The sequence below is a fragment of the Rhinopithecus roxellana genome, chromosome 5, assembly GCF_007565055.1.
Source record: "Rhinopithecus roxellana isolate Shanxi Qingling chromosome 5, ASM756505v1, whole genome shotgun sequence".
Lineage (NCBI taxonomy): Eukaryota > Metazoa > Chordata > Mammalia > Primates > Cercopithecidae > Rhinopithecus > Rhinopithecus roxellana.
The window spans coordinates 101,807,185-101,831,890 of NC_044553.1; the positions used below are offsets into that span (position 1 = coordinate 101,807,185).

Consider the following 24,706-nt stretch of genomic DNA (forward strand, 5'->3'; position numbering starts at 1 on the left):
CACCTAGCTCATTTTAGTATTTTTTAGTAGAGACGGGTTTTCATTATGTTGGCCAGGCTAATGTCAAACTCTTGACCCCAAGTGATCCACCTGTCTCAGCTTCCCTAAGTGCTAGGATTACAGGTGTGAACCACCATGCCCAGCCTGCAAAATTATCTAGCATAACTGCATCCTACATTAAAAAGAATGCTTATAAATGATCAATAAAAATCTAATCTTAGTCTCTATCATAAAAAGTAATTTAGAAAAAAATCTCTGGTAATTAGAATAAACAGACATTATTATTAAAATGATACTAGATTATTAAAAAGTATTTCCTTGCATGATAACTGATTTTGCCATAATTATTTTGGAAAGTTCTATGTAATCTATGACTACTAATTGTGATTGTTTTCCCTCAAATATATCTCTAGAATTGTTACCTTTAGGAATTTCCATGTAATTCAATAAAATAAAGCATGAATTTTTCAGTTTTTACCCTACTCAAGTTGACATTTAATAGTAATATTAATAACAGTACTATTTATAATAAAATACTAAAAATATTATTGGCAGACTGAAAGCTTTAGAGACAGTGAATAGTTTTTAAAGAGTTGTTCCTGACACTTATTAGATACTAACTAAATATTAAATCAGTTAACCAAAAAATGATACTTATAAATAAGTTGTAAAAGATAAACATATGGCTCAGAAAGGAGGCAAACTGTTCACTCACCAGATAGCTTGGTAGTAAACTTATTATTCATTAACTCATATGACAACTTAAAGGTACATAGCGCTATAATTAATGCATCAAATAAAAAACAAAAACTTCCTGGAAGGTAAGAGTAATTTTTTAAAAAAGATTCAGAATAAAGCAAATGTTTTATAATTGATCTAATTTTCAGAAAAATTTAGAGCTTCTCATGAGGAAATATGGCATAAAATTAATAAAAAATTTGTCAGTTTTATGGAAGACAGACCATTTTAAAACAAGCTTTTGTTGTTGTTGTTGTTGAGACGGAGTCTCGCTCTGTCGCCCAGGCTGGAGTGCAGTGGCCGGATCTCAGCTCACTGCAAGCTCCGCCTCCCGGGTTTTACACCATTCTCCTGCCTCAGCCTCCCAAGCAGCTGGGACTACAGGCGCCCGCCACCTCGCCTGGCTAGTTTTTTGTATTTTTTTAGTAGAGACGGGGTTTGACTGTATTAGCCAGGATGGTCTCGATCTCCTGACCTCGTGATCCACCCGTCTCAGCCTCCCAAAGTGCTGGGATTACAGGCTTGAGCCACTGCACCCGGCCTAAAACAAGCTTAAATGAACACAGACGCTTAATAAAGATTGAGTTGATGAGTTTTAAAAAATATTAATTCTTCCTTTCATCTTCACCAAGAATTTAAGCCAGCTTACTTAATGAATGCTATGAAGGATTAAAAGACAACAGAAAAATTTGAGACTTTTGCAAAAAAAAGATGAGCAACTAGAAAAGATTTTAATATAGTATATTTGTCAGGAGTGAAAATATAGCTATATTGTTTTAAATTAGATAGTAGTCTACAGTTAGCAGAAATTTCTATCTTATGGGGGTTTAATGTTTGTTTTGAACTTATCTATTTCCAGCCTGGACAACATGGTGAAACCCCGACTTTACTAAAAACACAAAAATTAGCCAGGCGTGGTGGTGGGCACGTGTAGTCCCAGCTACACGGGAGGCTGAAGCAGGAGAAACGCTTGATCCCAGAAGGCAGAGTTTGTAGTGAGCCAAGATCACACCACTGCACTCGAGCCTGAGCAATGGAGCGACACTCTGTCTCAAAAAAAAAAAAAAAAATTATTCCATATATTTCTTTATCTCTCTCCATAAATAGCAGCTATCATTTCATTAAATTCAACTATTCACAATAGCAAAGACTTGGAATCAACCCAAATGTTCATCTGTGACAGACTGGATTAAGAAAATGTGGCACATATACACCATGGAATACTATGCAGCCATAAAAAGGGATGAGTTTGCGTCCTTTGTATGGACATGGATGCAGCTGGAAACCATCATTCTTAGCAAACTATCACAAGAACAGAAAACCAAACACCGCATGTTCTCACTCATAGGTGGGAACTGAACAATGAGATCACTTGGACTCGGGAAGGGGAACATCACATACTGGGGCCTATCATGGGGAGCGGGGAGGAGGGAGGGATTGCATTGGGGAGTTATACATGATATAAATGATGAATTGATGGGTGCTGACGAGTTGATGGGTGCAGCACACCAACATGGCATAAGTATACATATGTAACAAACCTGCACGTTATGCACATGTACCCTAGAACTTAAAGTGTAATAAAAAAATTTAAAAAAAAAATTCACAATTTTCCTCAATTTTGGTACATGATTCCAGCTTAGTGAGTTACACGGCTAATGCCATGATATTGCTCTGTAATATGCAGCAAAAAAAAAAAAAAAAAAAAAAAAAAAAATTTAAGACAGCGAAGTAGAATATAACCTTCTTGGTAGCAAATCTTTTCTTATTATACAATAAAAACAATGATGAATCTTTTCTGTTTCTTATGGATTTCTTTTTTTAAACCTTAACAGGTTAGCATGAGAATGCAAGCACCTCGAGGGTAGAGACAACTACTGTGTACCGGCACTATACTGAGAACTGGGCAAAAGATAAAAAGTAAAATGAAAAGTCACAAGCACCTTAAGAAAAAAATATAATTAGGAGAATTAAAACCATGTCCTTTTTCATAATTACTTGATCTATATTACAATGGGACAGAACTTTTTGTCATGAAATGTGTATTTCACTTGTTGAAAGTTCTAGTTGAATTTATTATTTAACATCTTTCTTTCTCTTTTACTGTAACATTCTAAGTACCTCTTCATTTCCCAAGCACATTCACATATTCTTCAAGGACTGTCAGTTCTGTGGGTGACTAATATTACAAAAGTCCTTTTAAAAAATATTACAATAAATATTGATGCAAAGCAAAGGCCTATAATTTAATTTTTTTCTTTTAATGTGGTCACTTTTTATTAACTGCAAAAGGTAATGATATAAAAAAGAAACAGAATAAACATGTACCAAAAGTTATTAATATACCATCACTCGAAATTCAGAAAATGTGTTGTTTTCACATACACATACATGAAATAAAATATACCATAACAGAAGGGTGCTGTATCTGTGTTTAAAGAAGGGGTTGTTGGCAAACACCACAGCTTACTTCTGCTGAAATGTACACAACTGATATATGCAGCACAGAAAGCTGGCACCAAGGGCTTACAACCTTAATTTGCCTGCAAGAAGGAACGGAGATTTACCTTCAGAGCACGTTCTTGATTGTTTTCAGCAGTCAGATGTCTCATGTTGTTTGCTGAAGTCTGGTTCTGCTCTTTCAGATGATGAAGCTCCTGCTCTAGCCGTTTGCACTGCCACAGGGGAAGAATCCCATTAAGTAAAGGAGTTATAGCATTTTTTTCACCAAGCCACATAAATTAATGTAAATAATATCACTGTATTCTCTAAATGACAAGGTTTTTTTTTTTTTTTTTTCTTTTTTTTTTTTTCAACAAGAGTGGTAAGTAAAAGTAATGGTAAGTACAATAAATAAAAACATTGCTTATAGTATTCTAAAAATTCTATTACAATTTTCAGTTACTTTATTAATCTGAATGTTATATAAATCACAAAAACACTTTTATAAAATTAAGGTCGAACCATATTTAAAATTGTTCTTTGAGCAAATGGTTCTGATTATCCATCTATTGGTTGAATAAAAGCATGCTTCTAAAAATCATATTGGATTCTAAATAAACTACAATATGATATTGTATGATCATATTTTATCAATACTTTAAAATAAAAATTATAAGGTATACATTCAGAAATATTTCCAGTTTTTAAAAATATCTAAGGAAACAATTTTATAGGGAAAAAAGCAATAGCCAGAGTGCCAAGACTTGGAAACATAAAGAATTAAGTGTTTTTAATTTCTCCCATTTTGACCAAATTTTACTTTTAAGTAAAAGTGGTAACAGATGTGTGAAATGATCACTTTCACCTATTTGGAATACAAGTAAAGAATATAAGAGAATATAAGTAAAAAAAATAAGTAAAAGTTTCAATGAGCCAATAGAAGCATGTGTGTTCAAAAAATTTTTGAAATATCTTGCCATTTGAATATAAGATTTCAATATAAATATGTAAAACACTTCACATAATAATTACACAGGCTATAAAATGGTGTGCTGTAAATCAGGACAATAGGAAGATACATGGGGGATTAAACAAATAAAGTACTAAACCCATCATTGAGGAAAAAGTTAAAAACCATTCCTTAATTTACCTATTTTAAAATTAGAATACTTACAAAACAACTAATAAGGACACATACTGATTTAAGATCAGGAAAAAGTTCTTTCTAGATTATTTGACAAATGGATAGTTGTCATAATAGATGAATAAAAAATCATTACTTATTATGTTACAATCACGATGCAGGTATCATCCAAAATGACATTTCTTACTCCTCTGGTTTCTTCTGCCTCTGACCCAAACAATATTAGGCAGTATGTATCAATATTTCACAACTTTGAGTAATATACAAAATGTTTTGGAAGAAAAAGTCTTACCAGACTCCTGATATTGACTTAGATTGCTGAATGATGTCTGTGTACGAATACGAAATTGAGTATACACACTTCATGCATAAATAATACAATTATAAAATCAAAACACTCTTAAAAATAATAATAACGGGGGACTTCAACACTCCGCTGTCAACATTAGACAGATCAACGAGACAGAAAGTTAACAAGGATATCCAGGAATTGAACTCATCTCTGCACCAAGCGGACCTAATAGACATCTATAGAACTCTCCACCCCAAATCAACAGAATATACATTCTTCTCAGCACCACATCGCACTTATTCCAAAATTGACCACATAATTGGAAGTAAAGCACTCCTCAGCAAATGTAAAAGAACAGAAATTATAACAAACTGTCTCTCAGACCACAGTGCAATCAAACTAGAACTCAGGACTAAGAAACTCAATCAAAACCGCTCAACTACATGGAAACTGAACAACCTGCTCCTGAATGACTACTGGGTACATAACGAAATGAAAGCGGAAATAAAGATGTTCTTTGAAACCAATGAGAACAAAGATACAACATACCAGAATCTCTGGGACACATTTAAAGCAGTGTGTAGAGGGAAATTTATAGCACTAAATGCCCACAAGAGAAAGCAGGAAAGATCTAAAATTGACACTCTAACATCACAATTAAAAGAACTAGAGAGGCAAGAGCAATCACATTCAAAAGCTAGCAGAAGGCAAGAAATAACTAAGATCAGAGCAGAACTGAAGGAGATAGAGACACAAAAAACCCTCCAAAAAATCAATGAATCCAGGAGTTGGTTTTTTGAAAAGATCAACAAAATTGACAGACCGCTAGCAAGGCTAATAAAGAAAAAAAGAGAGAGGAATCAAATAGATGCAATAAAAAATGATAAAGGGGATATCACCACTGACCCCACAGAAATACAAACTACCATCAGAGAATACTAAAAACGCCTCTACGCAAATCAACTAGAAAATCTAGAAGAAATGGATAATTTCCTGGACACTTACACTCTCCCAAGGCTAAACCAGGAAGAAGTTGAATCCCTGAATAGACCAATAGCAGGCTCTGAAATTGAGGCAACAATTAATAGCCTACCCACCAAAAAAAGTCCAGGACCAGATGGATTCACAGCTGAATTCTACCAGAGGTACAAGGAGGAGCTGGTACCATTCCTTCTGAAACTATTCCAATCAATAGAAAAAGAGGGAATCCTCCCTAACTCATTTTATGAGGCCAACATCATCCTGATACCAAAGCCTGGCAGAGACACAACAAAAAAAGAGAATTTTAGACCAATATCCCTGATGAACATTGATGCAAAAATCCTCAATAAAATACTGGCAAACCGGATTCAGCAGCACATCAAAAAGCTTATCCACCATGATCAAGTGGGCTTCATCCCTGGGATGCAAGGCTGGTTCAACATTCGCAAATCAATAAACGTAATCCAGCATATAAACAGAACCAAAGACAAGAACCACATGATTGTCTCAATAGATGCAGAAAAGGCTTTTGACAAAATTCAACAGCCCTTCATGCTAAAAACGCTCAATAAATTCGGTATTGATGGAACGTACCTCAAAATAATAAGAGCTATTTATGACAAACCCACAGCTAATATCATACTGAATGGGCAAAAACTGGAAAAATTCCCTTTGAAAACTGGCACAAGACAGGGATGCCCTCTCTCACCACTCCTATTCAACATAGTGTTGGAAGTTCTGGCTAGGGCAATCAGGCAAGAGAAAGAAATCAAGGGTATCCAGTTAGGAAAAGAAGAAGTCAAATTGTCCCTGTTTGCAGATGACATGATTGTATATTTAGAAAACCCCATCGTCTCAGCCCAAAATCTCCTTAAGCTGATAAGCAACTTCAGCAAAGTCTCAGGATACAAAATTAATGTGCAAAAATCACAAGCATTCTTATACACCAGCAACAGACAAGCAGAGAGCCAAATCAGGAATGAACTTCCATTCACAATTGCTTCAAAGAGAATAAAATACCTAGGAATCCAGCTTACAAGGGATGTAAAGGACCTCTTCAAGGAGAACTACAAACCACTGCTCAGTGAAATCAAAGAGGACACAAACAAATGGAAGAACATACCATGCTCATGGATAGGAAGAATCAATATCGTGAAAATGGCCATACTCCCCAAGGTTATTTATAGATTCAATGCCATCCCCATCAAGCTACCAATGACTTTCTTCACAGAATTGGAGAAAACTGCTTTAAAGTTCATATGGAACCAAAAAAGAGCCCGCATTGCCAAGACAATCCTAAGTCAAAAGGACAAAGCTGGAGGCGTCACGCTACCTGACTTCAAACTATACTACAAGGCTACAGTAACCAAAACAGCATGGTACTGGTACCAAAACAGAGATATAGACCAATGGAACAGAACAGAGTCCTCAGAAATAATACCGCACATCTACAGCCATCTGATCTTTGACAAACCTGAGAGAAACAAGAAATGGGGAAAGGATTCCCTATTTAATAAATGGTGCTGGGAAAATTGGCTAGCCATAAGTAGAAAGCTGAAACTGGATCCTTTCCTTACCCCTTATACGAAGATTAATTCAAGATGGATTAGAGACTTAAATGTTAGACCTAATACCATAAAAACCCTAGAAGAAAATCTAGGTAGTACCATTCAGGACATAGGCATGGGCAAGGACTTCATGTCTAAAACACCAAAAGCAACGGCAGCAAAAGCCATAATTGACAAATGGGATCTAATTAAACTAAAGAGCTTTTGCACAGCAAAAGAAACTACCATCAGAGTGAACAGGCAACCTACAGAATGGGAGAAAATTTTTGCAACCTACTCATCTGACAAAGGGCTAATATCCAGAATCTACAAAGAACTCAAACAAATATACGAGAAAAAAACAAACAACCCCATCAAAAAGTGGGGAAAGGATATGAACAGACATTTCTCAAAAGAAGATATTCATACAGCCAACAGACACATGAAAAAATGCTCATCATCACTGGCCATCAGAGAAATGCAAATCAAAACCACAATGAGATACCATCTCACACCAGTTAGAATGGCAATCATTAAGAAGTCAGGAAACAACAGGTGTTGGAGAGGATGTGGAGAAATAGGAACACTTTTACACTGTTGGTGGGATTGTAAACTAGTTCAACCATTATGGAAAAGAGTATGGCAATTCCTCAAGGATCTAGAACTAGATGTACCATATGACCCAGCCATCCCACTACTGGGTATATACCCAAAGGATTATAAATTAGTCTACTACAAAGACACATGCACACGTATGTTTATTGCGGCACTATTCACAATAGCAAAGACTTGGAATCAACCCAAATGTCCATCTGTGACAGACTGGATTAAGAAAATGTGGCACATATACACCATGGAATACTATGCAGCCATAAAAAAGGATGAGTTTGCATCCTTTGTAGGGACATGGATGCAGCTGGAAACCATCATTCTTAGCAAACTATCACAAGAACAGAAAACCAAACACCGCATGTTCTCACTCATAGGTGGGAACTGAACAATGAGATCACTTGGACTCGGGAAGGGGAACATCACACACTGGGGTCTATCATGGGGAGGGGGGAGGGGGGAGGAGGGAGGGATTGCATTGGGGAGTTATACATGATATAAATGATGAATTGATGGGTGCTGACGAGTTGATGGGTGCAGCACACCAACATGGCATAAGTATACATATGTAACAAACCTGCACGTTATGCACATGTACCCTAGAACTTAAAGTATAATAAAAAAAAAAAAAAAAAAAGAAAAAAAAAATAAATAAATAAAATAACCATAATATCAAGGCATTTCTAATCAACATTAATTTAATTTAGCAGATAGTTTTGTTGAAACTAAATTCTCCAAATATGATAAAATACTGACAGTGCAGATTTTTTTATATTGCCATGTCTATTCCATCATGAGCTGTATGACAACTTAATTCACCTATCACATTTGTTAAAATTTACATGAAAATTCTGTGAAACGTATTATGTGGCATGTATTTTCAGGAGACACATGATCTACATATTAAACTGTGTATCTTTTATAGCCAGTAAAAAAATATTTGGTCAGAATGCAATCAAATCACAGTGTGTGTTACTGAGGACACAAATTATGACCCAAGAAAACGAATATGGCATAGCACTAACTATGGCGATACAGTAGAGATACACTCTACTAAATTATCCTTTACATTTTCAACCAAATTTAATATAAAATCATTAAGTATTAAAATGTAATAACTAATTGATCTATTAGGATTCAAAGGTGGAGCAGATTATTTTGGCTATGGGAGAAAGAATGTTTCATGGAGCTGCTGACATCTGAGTTGGGCTTGTTTTGGGCATGTGATTTTGTAAGCTGACACTGGAGAAAGAAGAAGAATACAGAAGAAAATAAATGAAAGTAGAAACTTAAGAAGTGTGTCTGAGGAAAATGAGGAAGCATGGTCAAGAGCTGTGTGACACCTATTCTTTTAATTCCAAATAAACTAGAAATCACCTAGGAATAGGGATTTTTCCAAACTACATGGTAGAAACATAAAAAATTCACTCATTCATGCTCAAGAAATAAATGCTAAATGTTCTTGTAAAATAAATATTTGTAGCACATTTAACTACATTAAATGTTTATTTAAATTTATGTAATCCTATATTATTTTTTCATTTGACATTGTCTTTGAAAAGTCTAACATATTCCCCACAATTGCATATTTATATATAATTTCTAGTGGTTTGTTTCTTTTTACTTTTATTAAAGTCTGTAATTTTGAAATTCATTTTGAAGCAATGGGATTGAACAGTTTATTCATTAGGAAGTGGCATACTATATTAATTACTGTCACTTTATAATTTCATAAAATAGTTATAAAGCAGACAAAGATCCTATCATTTAATCACATCTCAAATTTTATTGATATTCTCACCAAATTAATTTTTCAACGTTTATATTTTTAATTGTTAAATTTGTCATTTAAATGATACAGAAAGGGCAGGAGTAGCTATACTTATATCAGACAAAACAAATTTCCAGACAAAAACTCTAAGGAGAGACAAAGAAGATCATTATATAATGATAAAGTGGTCAATTCAGCAAGAGGATATAGCAATTTTAAATATATATGTACTCAACACTGGAGCACCCATATATATATATATATATATAAAGCAAGTATTATTAGAGCTAAAGAGAGATATAGGCTCTAATACAACAATAGCTGGAGATATCGACATCCCACTTTCAGGGATGAACATATTTTCCATAAAGAAAATCAACAAAAAAACTTCAGACTGAAAACATGAAGAAGGTGAAGATGGCGGTGGCCAGGGCCGGGGTCCTGGGAGTTCAGTGGCTGCAAAGGGCATCCTGGAACGTGGTGCTGCTGGGCGCATGGACAGCCTCCCGCATGACCAAGGACATGTTCCCGGGGCCCTATCCTAGGACCCCAGAAAAACGGGCAGCAGCCGCCAAGAAGTATAATATGCGCATGGAAGACTACCAGCCTTACCCGGATGAGAGCATGGGGTATGGCGACTACCTGAAGTTCCCTGACCGTTCACAGCCTGAGAGGGATCCATGGTATAGCTGGGACCAACCGGACCTGAGGTTGAACTGGGGTGAACCGATGCACTGGCACCTAGACATGTACACCAGGAACCGTGAGGATACATCCCCCACACCTATTTCTTGGAATGTCATGTGTATGCAGCTCTTCGGTTTCCTGGCTTTCATGACATTCATGTTCTGGGTGGGGGACATGTACCCTGTCTACCAGCCTGTGGGACCAAAGCAGTATCCTTACAATAATCTGTACCTGGAACGAGGCGGCGATCCCTCCAAAGAACCCGAGCCGGTGGTTCACTATGAGATCTGAGGAGGCTTCGTGGGCTTTTGTGTCCTCTTAACTAGGACTCCCTCATTCCTAGAAATTTAATCTTAATGAAATCCCTAATAAAACTAAAAAAAAAAAAAAAAAAAAAAAAAAAAAAAAAAAAAAAAAAAAAAAAAAAAAAGAAACTTCAGACTGAATCTGAACTACAGACCAAATGGATCTACTAGATATTTACAGAACATCTCGTCCAAAGGCTGCAGAATACACATTCTTTCCCTCAGCACATGGATCATTCTCATGGGTAGATCATGTTAAGTCACAAAACAAGTCTTAAAACATTAAAAAAAAAAACTGAAATAATATCAAACATCTTCTCTAACCACAACAGAAGAAAACTAGAAATTAATAACAGGAGGAATTCTGGAAACTACACAAACACATCAAAATTAAACAATATGCTCCTGAATGACCAGTGGGTCAATGAAGAAATTAGGAAGTAAATGGAAAAACTTCTTGAAACAAATGATAATGGAAACACAACATCACTACAGGATACAGCAAAAGTAGTACTAAGAGGGAAGTTTACAGAGGTAAGTGCCTACAGCATAAAGAAGAAAAACCTCAAACAAACAATCTAACAATGCATCTTAAAGAACTAGAAAAGAAAGAGCAAACTAAACCCAAAATTAGTAGAAGGCACAATAAAGTTCAGAGTAAAAATGAATAAATCTGAAATGAAAAAAAAATACAAGAGATCCATATAACAAAAGCCAGAGTGAGAAATAGGAGAGAAAATCCAAATAAGTAAACTTCAAAGATGAAAAGAGATACTAAAATCAATATGACAGAAATTCAAAGGATTATTAATGGCTACTATGAACAACTATATGTCAATAAATTGAAGAATCTAAAAGAAATGGACACATTTCTAGACACAAACAACCTACCAAGATTGAGCCAGGAAGAAATCCAAAACCTGAACAGACCAATAGCAAGTAATGAGATCGAAGCCATAATAAAAAGTATCTCAGTAAAGAAAAGCCTGGGACCTGATGGCTTCACTGCTGAATTCTAATAAATATTTAAAGAAGAACAAATACCAGTCTTACTCAAACTATTCTGAAAAACAGAAGAGGGAAGACTTCCAAACACATTCTACAAGGCCAGTATTATCATAATACCGAAACCAGACAAAGACACATCAAAAAAAGAAAACTATAGGCCAATATCTCTGATGCATATTGATGCAAAACTCCTCAACAAAATACTAGCAAGTGAGTTCAATAATACATTAAAAAGATCATGCATCATGACTAAGAGGGATTTATCCCTGGGATGCAAGGATGATTCAACATACGCAAATCAATCAATGTGATACATCGTGTCAACAAAGTGAAGGACAAAAACCACATGATCATTTTAATTGATGCTGAAAATGCATCTGATGAAATTTAACATACCTGCATGATAAAAACACTCAAAAAATTGGGTACAGAAGGAACGTACATCAACATAACAAAAACCACATACGACAGACCCACAACAAGCATCATACTGAATGGGGAAAAAGTGAAAGCCTTTCCTCTAAGATCTGGAAAACAACAAGGATGCCCACTTTCACCACTGTTATTCAATATAGTACTGTAAGTCCTAGCCAGAGCAATCTGACAAGAGAAAGAAATAAAGGGCATCCAAACTGGAATGGAAGAAGTCAAATTATCCTTGTTTGCAGATGATATGATCATATATTTGGAAAAATCTAAAGATTCCACATACACACAAAAAAACTATTAGAATTGATAAACAAATTCAGTAAGGTTGCAGGATACAAAATCAACATACAAAAATAAGTAGCATTTCTATATGACAACAGTGAAAAATCTGAAAAAGAAATTTTAGAAAACACTCCCATTTATCACAGCTTCAGATAAAATTAAATACCAAGAGACTAATTTAACCAAAGAAATGCAAGCTCTCTATAACGAAAACTATAAAACACTGATGAAAGAAATTAAAGAGAAAACCAAAAAACGAAAAGACAGTCCACGTTCATGCATTGGAAGAGTCAGCATTGTAAAAATGTAGGTACTACCCAAAGCAATATACAGATTCAAGGCAATCTCTATCAAAATACCAACTACATTCTTCACAGAAATAGAAAAAAAATCCCAAAATTTATATGGAACCAGAAGAGATGCAGAAGAGCCAAAGTTACCCTAAACAAAAGAACAAAACTGGAGGAATCACTTTACCTCACTTTAAATTATACTACAGAGCAAGAGTAAACAAAACAGCATGGTTTGGACATAAAAATACATAGACCAATGGAACAGAATAGAAAACCCAGAAACAAATCCACACACCTGCAGTGAACTAATTTTTAACAAAAGTGCCAAGAACATACACTGGGGAAAAGACAGTCTCTTCATTAAATGGTGCTGGGAAAACTGGATTTCCATATGCAGAAGAATAACTAGACCACTAACCCTTGCCATATACAAAAATCAAATCAAAATGGATGAAAGACTTAAATCTAAGACCTCAGATTATGAAACTACTACAGAAAATATAAGGGAAAATCTCCAGGACATTGGTCTAAGCAAAAATTTATTGGTTTCCATTCCAAGATGGTTGAATAGGAACAGCTCCAGTCTGCAGATCCAAGTGTGATCCACATAGAAGATGGGTGATTTCTGCATCTCTAGCTGAGGTACCTAGTTCCTCTCACTGGCACTGGTTGCACAGTGGGTGCAGCCCACAGTGGTCGAGCTGAAGCAGGGCGGGGCGTCACCTCACCTGGGAAGTGCACGGGTTGGGGGATTTCCCTTTCTTAGCCAAGGGAAGGGGTAACAGACTGCACCTGGAAAAATGGTACATTCCCGCCAAAATACTGTGCTTTTCCTATGGTCTCAGCAACCAGCAGACCAGGAGATTTTCTCCCATGCCTGGCTCGGCAGGTCCCACGCCCACAGAGCCTTGCTCACTGCTAGCGCAGCAGTCTGAGATAAACCTGTGAGGCTGCAGCCTGGCTAGGGGAGGGGCATCTGCCATTGCTGAGGCTTAAGTAGGCAAACAAAGCAACCAAGAAGCTCGAACTGTGTGGAGGCCCCCGCAGCTCGGGAAGGCCTACTGCCTCTATAGACTTCACCTCTGTGGGTAGGGCATAGCTGAAAAAAAGGCAGCAGACAACTTCTGCAGACTTAAACATCCCTGTCTGACAGCTCTGAAGAGAGCAGTGGTTCTTGCAGCATGGCATTTGAGCTCTGAGAATGGACAGAATGCCTCCTCAAGTAGGTCCCTGACCCCCATGTAGCCTAACTGGAAGATACCTCCCAATGAGGCTGACAGACACCTCATACAGGCGGATTCCCTCCGGGACAAAGCTTCCAGAAAAAGGATCAGGCAGCAATATTTGCTGTTCTGCAATATTTCTGTTCTGTAGCCTCTGCTGGTGATATGCAGGCACATAGGGTCTGGAGTGGACCTCCAGCAAACTCCAACAGACCTGCAGCTGAGGACCTGACTGTTAGAAGAAAAACTAACAAACAGAAAGGAATAGCATCAACATCAACAAAAAGGACATCCATACCAAAACCCCAACTGTAGGTCAAGAACATCAAAGACCAAAGGTAGATAAAACCATAAAGATAGGAAGAAACCAGAGGAGAAAAGCTGAAAATTATAAAAACCAGAGTGCCTCTTCTCCTCCAAAGGATCGTAGCTCTTTGCCAGCAACAGAACAAAGCTGGATGGAGAATAACTTTGACAATTTGACAGAAGTAGGCTTCAGAAGGTCGGTAGTAACAAACTTCTCCAAGCTAAAGGAGCATGTTCTAACCCATGGCAAGGAAGCTAAAAACCTTGAAAAAAGGTTAGAGAAATGACTAACTAGAATAAACAGTGTAGAGAAGACCTTTAATGACCTGATGGAGCTGAAAACCATGGCACGAGAATGTCGTGACACACGCACAAGCATCAATAGCCAATTCAATTAGGTGGAAGAAAGGGTTATTAGTGATAGAAGATCAAATTAATGAAATAAAGCGAAAGGAGAAGTTTAGGGAAAAAAGAGTAAAAAGAAATGAACAAAGCCTCCAAGAAATATGGGACTATGTGAAAAGACCAAATCTACATTTGATTGGTGTAACTGAAAGTGATGGAAAGAATGGAACCAAGCTGGAAAACACTCTTCAGGATATTATCCAGGAGAACTTCCCCAGCCTAGCAAGGCAGGCCAACATTCAAATTCAGGAAATACAGAGAATGCCACAAAGATACTCCTTGAGAAGAGCAACCCCAAGACACATAATTCTCAGATTCACCAAGGTTGAAATGAAGGAAAAAAAGTTAAGGGCAGCCAGAGAGAAAAGTTGGGTTACCCACAAAGGGAAGTCCATCAGACTAACAGCGCATCTCTCAGCAGAAACTCTACAAGCCGGAAGAGAGTGGAGACCAACATTCAACATTCTTGAAGAAAAGAATCTTCAACCCAGAATTTCATATCCAGACAAACTAAGCTTCACAAGTGAAGGAGAAATAAAATCCTTTACAGATAAGCAAATGCTGAGAGATTTTGTCACCACAAGGCCTGCCTTACAAGAGCTCCTGAAGGAAGCACTAAACATGCACAGGAACAACCAGTACCAGCCACTGCAAAAACATGCCAAACTGTAAAGACCTTTGATGCTGTGAAGAAACTGCATCAATTAATGGGCAAAGTAACCAGCTAACATCATAATGACAGGATCAAATTCACACATGAGAATATTAACCTTAAATATAAATGGGTTAAATGCCCCAATTAAAAGACACAGACTGACAACTTGGTTAAAGAGTCAAGACCCATCAGTGTGATGTATTTAGCAGACCCATAGCATGTGCAGAGACACACATAGTTCAAAGTAAAGGGATGGAGGAAGATCTACCAAGCAAATGGAAGCCAAAATAAAGCAGGCATTGCAATCCTAGTCTCTAATAAAACAGACTTTAAACCAACGAAGATCAAAAGAGACAAAGAGCACTTTGAAAGGCCAAGGCAGATGGATCATGAGGTCAGGAGATCGAGACCATCCTGTGTAATACGGTATAACCCAGTCTCTACTAAAAATACAAAAAAGTAGCCAGGTGTGGTGGCAGGCGCCTGTTGTCCCAGCTACTTGGGAGGGTGAGGCAGGAGAATGGCAAGAACCTGAGGAAGGTGGAGCCTGCATTGAGCCGAAATCACACCATTGCATTCCAGACTGGGCAAGAGCAAAAACAAACAAACAAACAAATAGAAAGGAAATGAAAAAAGAGAGACTAAAAAGGCCATTACATAATTGTAAAGGGATCAATTCAACAAGGAGAGCTAACTATCCTACATATATATGCACCCAATACAGGAACACCCAGATTCATAAAAAAAGTCCTTAGAGACCTACAAAGAAACTTAGACTCCCACACAATAGTAATGGGAGACCTTAACACCCCACTGTCAACATTAGACAGATCAAGGAGACAGAAGGTTAACAAGGATATCCAGGACTTGAATTCAGCTCTGCATCAAGCGGACCTAATAGATATCTACAGAACGCTCCACCCCAAATCATCAGAATATACATTCTTCTCAGCACCACATCATATTTCTTCTACAATTGACCACATAATTCGAAGTAAAGCACTCCTCAGCAAATGTACAAGAACAGAAATCACAACAAACTGTCTCTCAGACCACAGTGCAATCAAATTAGAACTCAGGATTAAGAAATTCACTCAAAACTGCACAACTACATAAAAGCTGAACAACCTGCTCCTAAATGACTACCGGGTTAATAACGAAATGAAGGCAGAAATAAAGATGTTCTTTGAAACCAATGAGAACAAATATACAATATAACAGAATCTCTGGGACACATTTAAAGCAGAGTGTAGAGGGAAATTTATAGGACTAAATGCCCACAAGAGAAAGCAAGAAAGATCTAAAATTGACATCCTACTATCACAATTAAAAGAACTAGAGAAGCAAAAGCAAACAAATTCAAAAGCTAGCAGAAAGCAAGAAATTACTAAGATCAGAGCAGAACTGAAAGAGATAGGGACACAAAAAACCATTCAAAAAAATCAGTGAATCCAGGAGCTGGGTTTTTGAAAAGATCAACAAAATTGATAGACTGCTAGCCAGACTAACAAAGAAGAAAAGAGAGAAGAATCAAATAGACGTGGCCAGGCACGGTGGCTCATGACTGTAATTCCAGCACTTTGGGAGGCTGAGGCAGGCGGATCAGGAGTTCGAGACCAGACTGACCAACATGGTGAAACCCCATCTCTACTAAAAATACAAAAAAATTAGCTGGGCATGGTGGCACGTGCCTGTAATCCCAGCTACTCAGGAGGCTGAGGCAGGAGAATCGCTTGAACCTGGAAGGTGGAGATTGCAGTGAGCCAAGATGGCGCCACTGCACTCCAGCCTGGGCAACAGAGCAAGACTCAGTCTCAAAAAAAAAAAAGAATCAAATACACTCAATAAAAAATGATAAAGGGGATATCACCACCGATCCCAAAGAAATACAAACTACCATCAGAGAATACTATGAACAACTCTAGGCAAATAAACTAGAAAATCTAGAATAAATGGAGAAATTCCGGGACAAATACACCCTCCCAAGACTAAGCCAGGAAGAACTGGAATCTCTGAATAGACCAATAGCAGGCTCTGAAAATGAGGCAATAATTAATAGCCTACAAACCAAAAAAGTCCAGGACCAGACGGATTCAAATCCTAATTCTACTAGAGGTAAAAAGAGGAGCTGGTACCATTCCTTCTGAAACTATTCCAGTCAATAGAAAAAGAGGGAATCCTCCCTAACTCATTGAATGAGGTCAGCATCATCCTGATACCAAAGCCTGGCAGAGACATAACAAAAAAAGAGAATTTTAGGCCAATATTCCTGATGAACATTGATGTGAAAATCCTCAGTAAAATACTGGCAAAGCGAATCCAGCAGCACATCAAGAGGCTTATCCACCACGATCAATGTGGCGTCATCCCTGGGATGCAAGGCTGGTTCAACATACCCACATCAATAAACATAATCCATCACATAAACATAAACAGGACCAATGACAAAAACCACATGATTATCTCAGATGCAAAAAAGGCCTTTGACAAAATTCAACAGCGCTTCATGCTAAAAACTCTCAATAAACTAGGTATTGATGGAACGTATCTCAAAATAATAAGAGCTATTTATGACAAACCCACAGCCAATATCATACTGAATGGGAAAAAACTGGAAGCATTCCCTTTGAAAACTGACACAAGACAAGGAAGCCCTCTCTCACCACTCTTATTTTGCATAGTGTTGGAAGTTCTAGCTAGGGCAATCAGGCAAGAGAAAGAAATAAAAGGCATTTAATTAGGAAAAGAGGAAGTCAAATTGTCCCTGTTTGCAGATGACATGATTGTATATTTAGAAAACCCCATCATCTCAGCCCAAAACCTCGTTAAGCTGATAAGCAAATTCAGCAGTCTCAGGATACAAAATCAATGTGCAAAAATCACAAGCATTCCTACACACCAAGTACAGACAAACAGCCAAATCATGAGTGAACTCTCATTCACAATTGCTACAAAGAGAATAAAATACCTAGGAATACAACTTACAAGGGATGTGAACGACCTCTTCAAGAAGAACTACAAACCACTGCTCAACAAAATAAAAAGAGGACACAAACAAATGGAAAAACATTCTATGCTCATGGACAGAAATAATCAATATCATGAAAATGGCCATACTGCCCTAGGTAATTTATAGATTCAATGCTATCCCCATCAAGCTACTGACTTTCTTCAAAGAATTGGGGAAAAAAAACTACTTTAAAGTTCATATGGAACCAAAAAAGAGCCTGCATTGCCAAGACAATCCTAAGCAAAAAGAACAAAGCTGGAGGCATCACGCTACCTGACTTCATACTATACTATAAGGCTACAGTAACCAAAACAGCATGGTACTGGTACCAAAACAGAGATATAGACTAATGGAACAGAACAGAGGCCTCAGAAATAACACCACACACTACAACCATCTGATCTTTGACAAACCTGACAAAAACAGGAAATGAGGAAAGGATTCCCTATTTAATAAATGGTGCTGGGAAAACTGGCTAGCCATATGTAGAAAGCTGAAACTGGATCCCTTCCTTATACCTTATATAAAAAAAATTCAAGATGGATTAAAGACTTAAATGTTAGATCTGAAACCATAAAAACCCTGGAAGAAAACCTAGGAAATACCATTCCAGACACAGGCATGGGCAAGGACTTCATGACTAAAACATCAAAAGCTATGGCAACAAAAGCCAAAATTGACAAATGGGATCTGATTAAACTAAAAAGCTTCGGTACAGCAACAGAAACTACCATCAGAGAGAACAGGCAACCTACAGAATGGGAGAAAAGTTTTGTAATCTACCCATCTAACGAAGGGCTGACATCCAGAATCTACAAAGAACTTTAACAAATTTACAAGAAAAAAACAAATAACCCCATCAACAAGTGGGCAAAGGATCTGAAAGATATGAACAGACACTTCTCAAAAGCAGACATTTATGCAGGCAACAGACACATGTAAAAATGCTCTTCATCACTGGTCATCAGAGAAATGCAAATCAAAACCACAGTGAGATACCATCTCATGCCAGTTAGAATGGTGATTATTAAAAAGTCAGGAAACAACAGATGCTGGAGAGGATGTGGAGAAATAGGAATATTTTTACACTTAGTGGGAGTGTAAATTAGTTCAACCATTGTGGAAGACAGTGTGGCAATTCCTCAACGATGTAGAACTAGAAAGAACATTTGACCCAGAGATCCCATTACTGGGTACATACCCAAAAGATTATAAATCATGCTACTATAAAGACACATGCACAGGTATGCTTATTGCAGCACTATTCACAATAACAAAGATTGGAACTAACCCAAATGTCCGTCAATGATAGACTGGATTAAGAAAATGTGGCACATACATATCACGGAATACTATGCAGCCATAAAAAAGGATGAGTTCATGTCCTTTGTAGGGACATGGATGAAGCTGGAAACCATCATTCTCAGCAAACTATCGCAAGGACAGGAAACCAAACACCGCATGTTCTCACTCGTAGGTGGGAATTGAAAAATGAGAAGACATGGACATAGGGTGGGGAACATCACACACTGGGGCCTGTCGGGGGGAAGGGGGCTGGGGGAGGGATAGCATTAGGAGAAATACCTAATGTGAATGATGAGTTGATGGGTGCAGTAAACCATCATGGCCCATGCATACATATGTAATAACCCTGCACGTTTTGCACATGTACCCTAGAACTTAAAGTATAATTTAAAAAAAAAAATAAAATTCTTGAGCAATACCCCACAAGCACAGGCAACCAAAGCAAAAATGGACAAATGGGATCACTTCAAGTTAAAAATCTTCTGCACAGCAAAGGAAACAATCAATAAAGAGAAGAAACAACCCACAGAATGGGATAAAATATTTGCAAATTATCCATCTGACAAGGAATTAATAACCAGGATATATAAGGAACTCAAACAACTCTACAGGAAAAAATCTAATAATCCGATTTTTTAAAAAAAGGCAAAAGAATTGAATAGACATTTCTCAAAAGATGACATACAAATGGCAAACAGGCATATGAAAAGGTGTTCAATATCACTGATCAGCAGAGAAATATAAATTAAAACTACAATTAGATTATCATCTCACTCCAGTTAAAATGGCTTTTACCTAAAAGACAGGTAACAACAAATGCTGGTGAGCATGTGGAAAAAGGGTGAAAAGGGTGAACATTTCTTGAGCAACATCCCACAAGTACAGGCATCCAAAGCAAAAATGGACAAATGGGATCACATCAAGTTAAAAATCTTCTGCACAGCATTGGAAACAATCAACAAAGTGAAGAGACAACTCATAGTATGGGAGAAAATACTTGCAAATTGCCCATCTGTTGGTGAGAATGTAAGTTAGTATAACCACTATGGAAAAAATTTTGGAGGTTCCTCAGAAAACTAAAAATAGAGCTACCATATGATCCAGCAATCCCACTACTGGGTATATACCCCAAAGAAAGGAAATCGGTATATTGAAGAGATATCTGCATCCCCATGTTTGTTGCAGCACTGTTCACAACAGCCAATATTTGGAAGCACCCTAAGTGTTCATCAACAGATGACTGGATAAAGAAAATATGGCACATGTATACACAGTGGAGTATTATTCAATCACACAAAAAAATGAGATCCTATCATTTGCAATAACATGGATGGAACTGTAGATCATTAGGGTAAGTGAAACAATCCCAGCACAGAAAGAGATCGTTGCATGTTCTCACTTATTTGTGGGACCTGAAAATCAAAACAATTGAACTCATAGACACAGGGATTAGGATGGCTACCAGAAGCTGGAAACGGTAGGTGAGGGCTGGAGGGAAGTGGGGATGGTTAATAGGTACAAAAAAAAGAGTTAGGAAGAATGAATAAGACCTAATATTTTTCAGTAAAATAGGGTAACTATAATCAATGATAAGTGTGTATTTAAAAATAACTAAAAGAAGATAATTGTATTGTTTGTAACACAATAGATAAATACTTGAGGCGATGGATACCCCAAGATTATTGCATACCTGTATCAAAACATTTCGTGTACCTTATAAATATATACACCTACCATGTACCCACAAAAATTAAAAATTAAAAAAAAATTGTTAAATATATAAAGTAAAAAAAAAAAAAAAAAAAAAACAGGAAAGAAAAAGAAAACAAAAAGCAGAATGGACTGGGCACAGTGGCGCACGCCTGTAACCCCAGCACTTTGGGGTTTGAGGCAGGAGAACCACTTGAGGCCAGGAGTTCAAGACCAGCCAGGGAACATACCAACACACCACATCTCCACAAAAATAAAAATTAAAAAATTTGTCAGGCATGGAGTCTTTGACCTGTAGTCCCACAGCCATTAGGGAGGCTGAAGTGGGAGATTACTTGAGTCCAGGAATTTAAGGCTACAATGAGTTATGGTCTTGCCATGGCATTCCAGCCTGGTCGACAGAGTGAGACCCTGTTTCTGAAAAGAAGAAAAAGAATACAGAAAGAGACAGGAACTAACACAAACTGCTATCACCAATGTTTACCAAATGTAAATTAATCTTTCATAATTCAGATTTTTAAAAATCAAAATATTAGAACTATGTAACTAATTTATCCATGCTTAAATATCACCATTCTTTTCTCCCCCAAGGAATGCCTACTCTGAAGTGCATTTTTTTCAACCAATATTAAGCAATGACTCTGTTCCAGGCAGTTGTATATGGTTGGAGACACAGCATCTAACAAGCTAGGGGAAAATGCACTCTCGTGGAGTTCACATTCTAGTTGGAGAAAAGAGAAAACAAACAAAATAAGTAAATGAAATATATAGAATAATAAAAGTGAAAAATGTTGAAGAAAAACAGGTTAAAGGCATACAGAGTGCCAACAGAGTAAAGAAATACTTTGCAATTTCAAATAGAAAAGACATAATTGAGAAGATATTTGAATACGGAGTCTAAGAAGAAATAGCAGTAAATCTTGCGTATCTTTGGAAGGAGTGGTTGAAGCAGAAGGAACAATAAGTGCAAAGGCCCCAAGGGGGAAACTTATTTGGTATATTTGAGTAATGGCAAAGAGAATCCTGTAGTAGGAATGAATGAAGTAAGCAAGGGGGAGAAGAGTAGGAGATGAGGTCAGTAGAGCCTTGAGATTCTTGTAAAGACTACTGCTTTTACTTTGAGTGAGATGGAAAGTTTCTAAAGGGTTTTGAGTAGAGAAGCCACATAATTTGTTTGACATTACTGTACATTCACATTGCCTGCTGTTAAGAATAGACAGAGTGACCAGGCACGGTGGCTCACACCTGTAATCCCAGCACTTTGGGAGGCCGAGGTGGGCGGATCACCTGAGGTCAAGATTACCAGACCAGCCTGGCCAACATGGCAAAACCCGTCACTACCAAAAATACAGAAATTAGCCAGGCATGGTGGCAGGCACCTGTAGTCCCAGCTACTTGGGAGGCTGAGGCAGGAGAATCGCTTGAACCTGGGAGGTGGAGGTTGCAGTGAGCCGATATCCTGCCATCACAGTCCAGCCTAGGCAACAGAGTGAAACTCCATCTCAAAAAAAAAAAAAAAAAAAAAAAACAGTGCGGGGGGAGGGGGTAAGGGAGGGGGAGGGGAAGGAGAAGGAAGATGCAAGAAAGAAGTCTAGTCTGGAGGTTGAGTAGTTAGTCCAGGAGAGAGATGAGGTGGCTCAGACTAGGAAGGCAGAAGTGGAGGTACTAAGAAAATTTTCCTTTTAGTGGTAGTCATCCCTCTCTTGTTTCTGACCTTAAAACAAATGCTTCTAATATATAACCATTAAGAGGCATTTTGCTTGGTATTCTGATCACATCAGGGACATTATTTTTTATTCCTAGTTTACTGACCTGTCCCACTCCCCTTCTGTAATATTAATACTAGTGTGTTTAATTTTATTGCATGCTTTTTACCAAATGTGTTCCATTAATACAGTGAATTATCTCAATTTTCTAATGTATAACAATCATTTGATTACTGTGATGAGTCCTAATTGATCATCACATCATTTTATTCACTGGGGCCATATCTATAATCTATTTCTAGAAGAATCAGTAGACATCCTTTATCAAATCATCTAGTTTTCCTTCTGGGTTGAATGCTTTTTTTCAGAGGTACAGTTTTTAAAGTTCTTTTAGAGGAAATCATGTCCTTTACAGCAACATGTATGCAGCTGTTGGCTCTTATCCTATGCAAATTAATGCAGAAATAGAAAACAAAATACCACATGTTCTCACTTATCAGTGGAGGCTAAACATTGGGTAAGCATGGACATAAAGATGGGAATAACAGACACTAGGGACTACCAGAGAGGGAAGAGACAGAAGGGAGAATGGGGTATAAAACTACCTGTTGGGTACTGGGCTCCCTATCTGGGTGATGGGATCAATTGTACCCCAAACCTCAGTATCACGCAGTATACCCATGTAACAAACCTGCACATGTACCCCATGAATCCAAAATAAAAGAAAAAGTTTTATTAACAAAGAAAAAAAAGTTCTTTTACTGAGACATCCAGTCTTTGAAAATGTGATTCTTTTGTTCTCACACTGTTTACCGGATAGAACTACTATGATAAATGTTACTTCTTTGGCACTTTGAAGATTTATCCCATTTTAGTCTGGCATTGATTGTTGTTAACATAAAGTCACTATGAATTTCATAGTAATTCCTTTGTGGGTTGATATGTTTTTTCTCAATTGTTGCTTTAACGTCTTCTCTAGTTTAATTTTGATGTTCTACAGTTCTATGACAATATCTCTAGGAGTGGACTTACTTTTAACTTCTTCATACTCTGTGCTTGTTAAAGATGGAAAATCCATAGCTATCATCTCTTGGAATATTATCTTGCTCCCATTCTGAAACTCATATTGGCCATATTAGATCTACAACTCATTTTTAATTTAATCACTTTTAATCTATTTTCAATCTCTATGTGTGAATTCTGAGCATCTATCATTAGTGATTCAAGATTCTTGATTCTATCTTCAGCTGTATCTATTCTTCATTTATTCACTTATTTTTTAATTTCAGTGACTATAGCTTTCATTTTTCTAGTTGCATGCTTTTCAATTCTGTCCATCTTTTTTTCACAGTGATCCTTTTTTATATGTCTATTCAATGCTTTCTCTGTTTACATGTATATATTGTATATGCTTTCATATTTTCCTATTATCTCAATCTGTTGGTAGCATAATCCTTTTAATTATTTTTCATGTTGGATTTTTTATGTGGCATAAACATTTCCACTCTTCCCATCTTTAGCAGACATTCCTTTTTTGGTATTAACTTGTGTGTGTAGATGAATTGCCAGATTGGTTTTGTATCTGTTTCTGCTGGATGACCTAAAGTTTTATTAATCTAGGTCAGATTTACATCTTAATGACTTTGTGGTTTCTCACCATGACAGTTATGTAACGTGTTGACTATATTCCCATATGAAGCAGGTGTGGCCCTTTAATTTCTCAGGATAATTTTTCCCCCTTTGCTATGTCTTGGCCAGAGACAAGCTTCATTATCACTTCTCTGAACCAGTAAGTTGTCTATTTTTTTCTAGAGTTCCTTTCACTGAAGAGGCATTCTTTCTACAGTCTGGCTGTTCA

The 24,706-nt window shown here is 37.2% G+C and overlaps 1 protein-coding gene and 1 pseudogene across 5 annotated transcripts in view; one reads left to right on the plus strand and one right to left on the minus strand.

Moving 5' to 3' along the window:
* The window catches only part of MIPOL1 (mirror-image polydactyly 1), a 384,987-nt gene that overhangs the window by 204,890 nt on the left and 155,391 nt on the right, over window positions 1-24,706 (minus strand). For all 4 annotated transcript variants that reach the window (XM_030931752.1, XM_010361991.2, XM_030931753.1 and 1 more), the window contains one exon: window positions 3,306-3,413. In XM_030931752.1, coding sequence (XP_030787612.1) covers window positions 3,306-3,413 — 108 coding nt within the window. The remainder of the gene's footprint in view (window positions 1-3,305; window positions 3,414-24,706) is intronic.
* On the plus strand, window positions 9,921-10,587 carry LOC104661383 (annotated as a pseudogene). Its single transcript, XR_004057528.1, has one exon. The product of XR_004057528.1 is annotated as an NADH dehydrogenase [ubiquinone] 1 beta subcomplex subunit 8, mitochondrial pseudogene (transcript).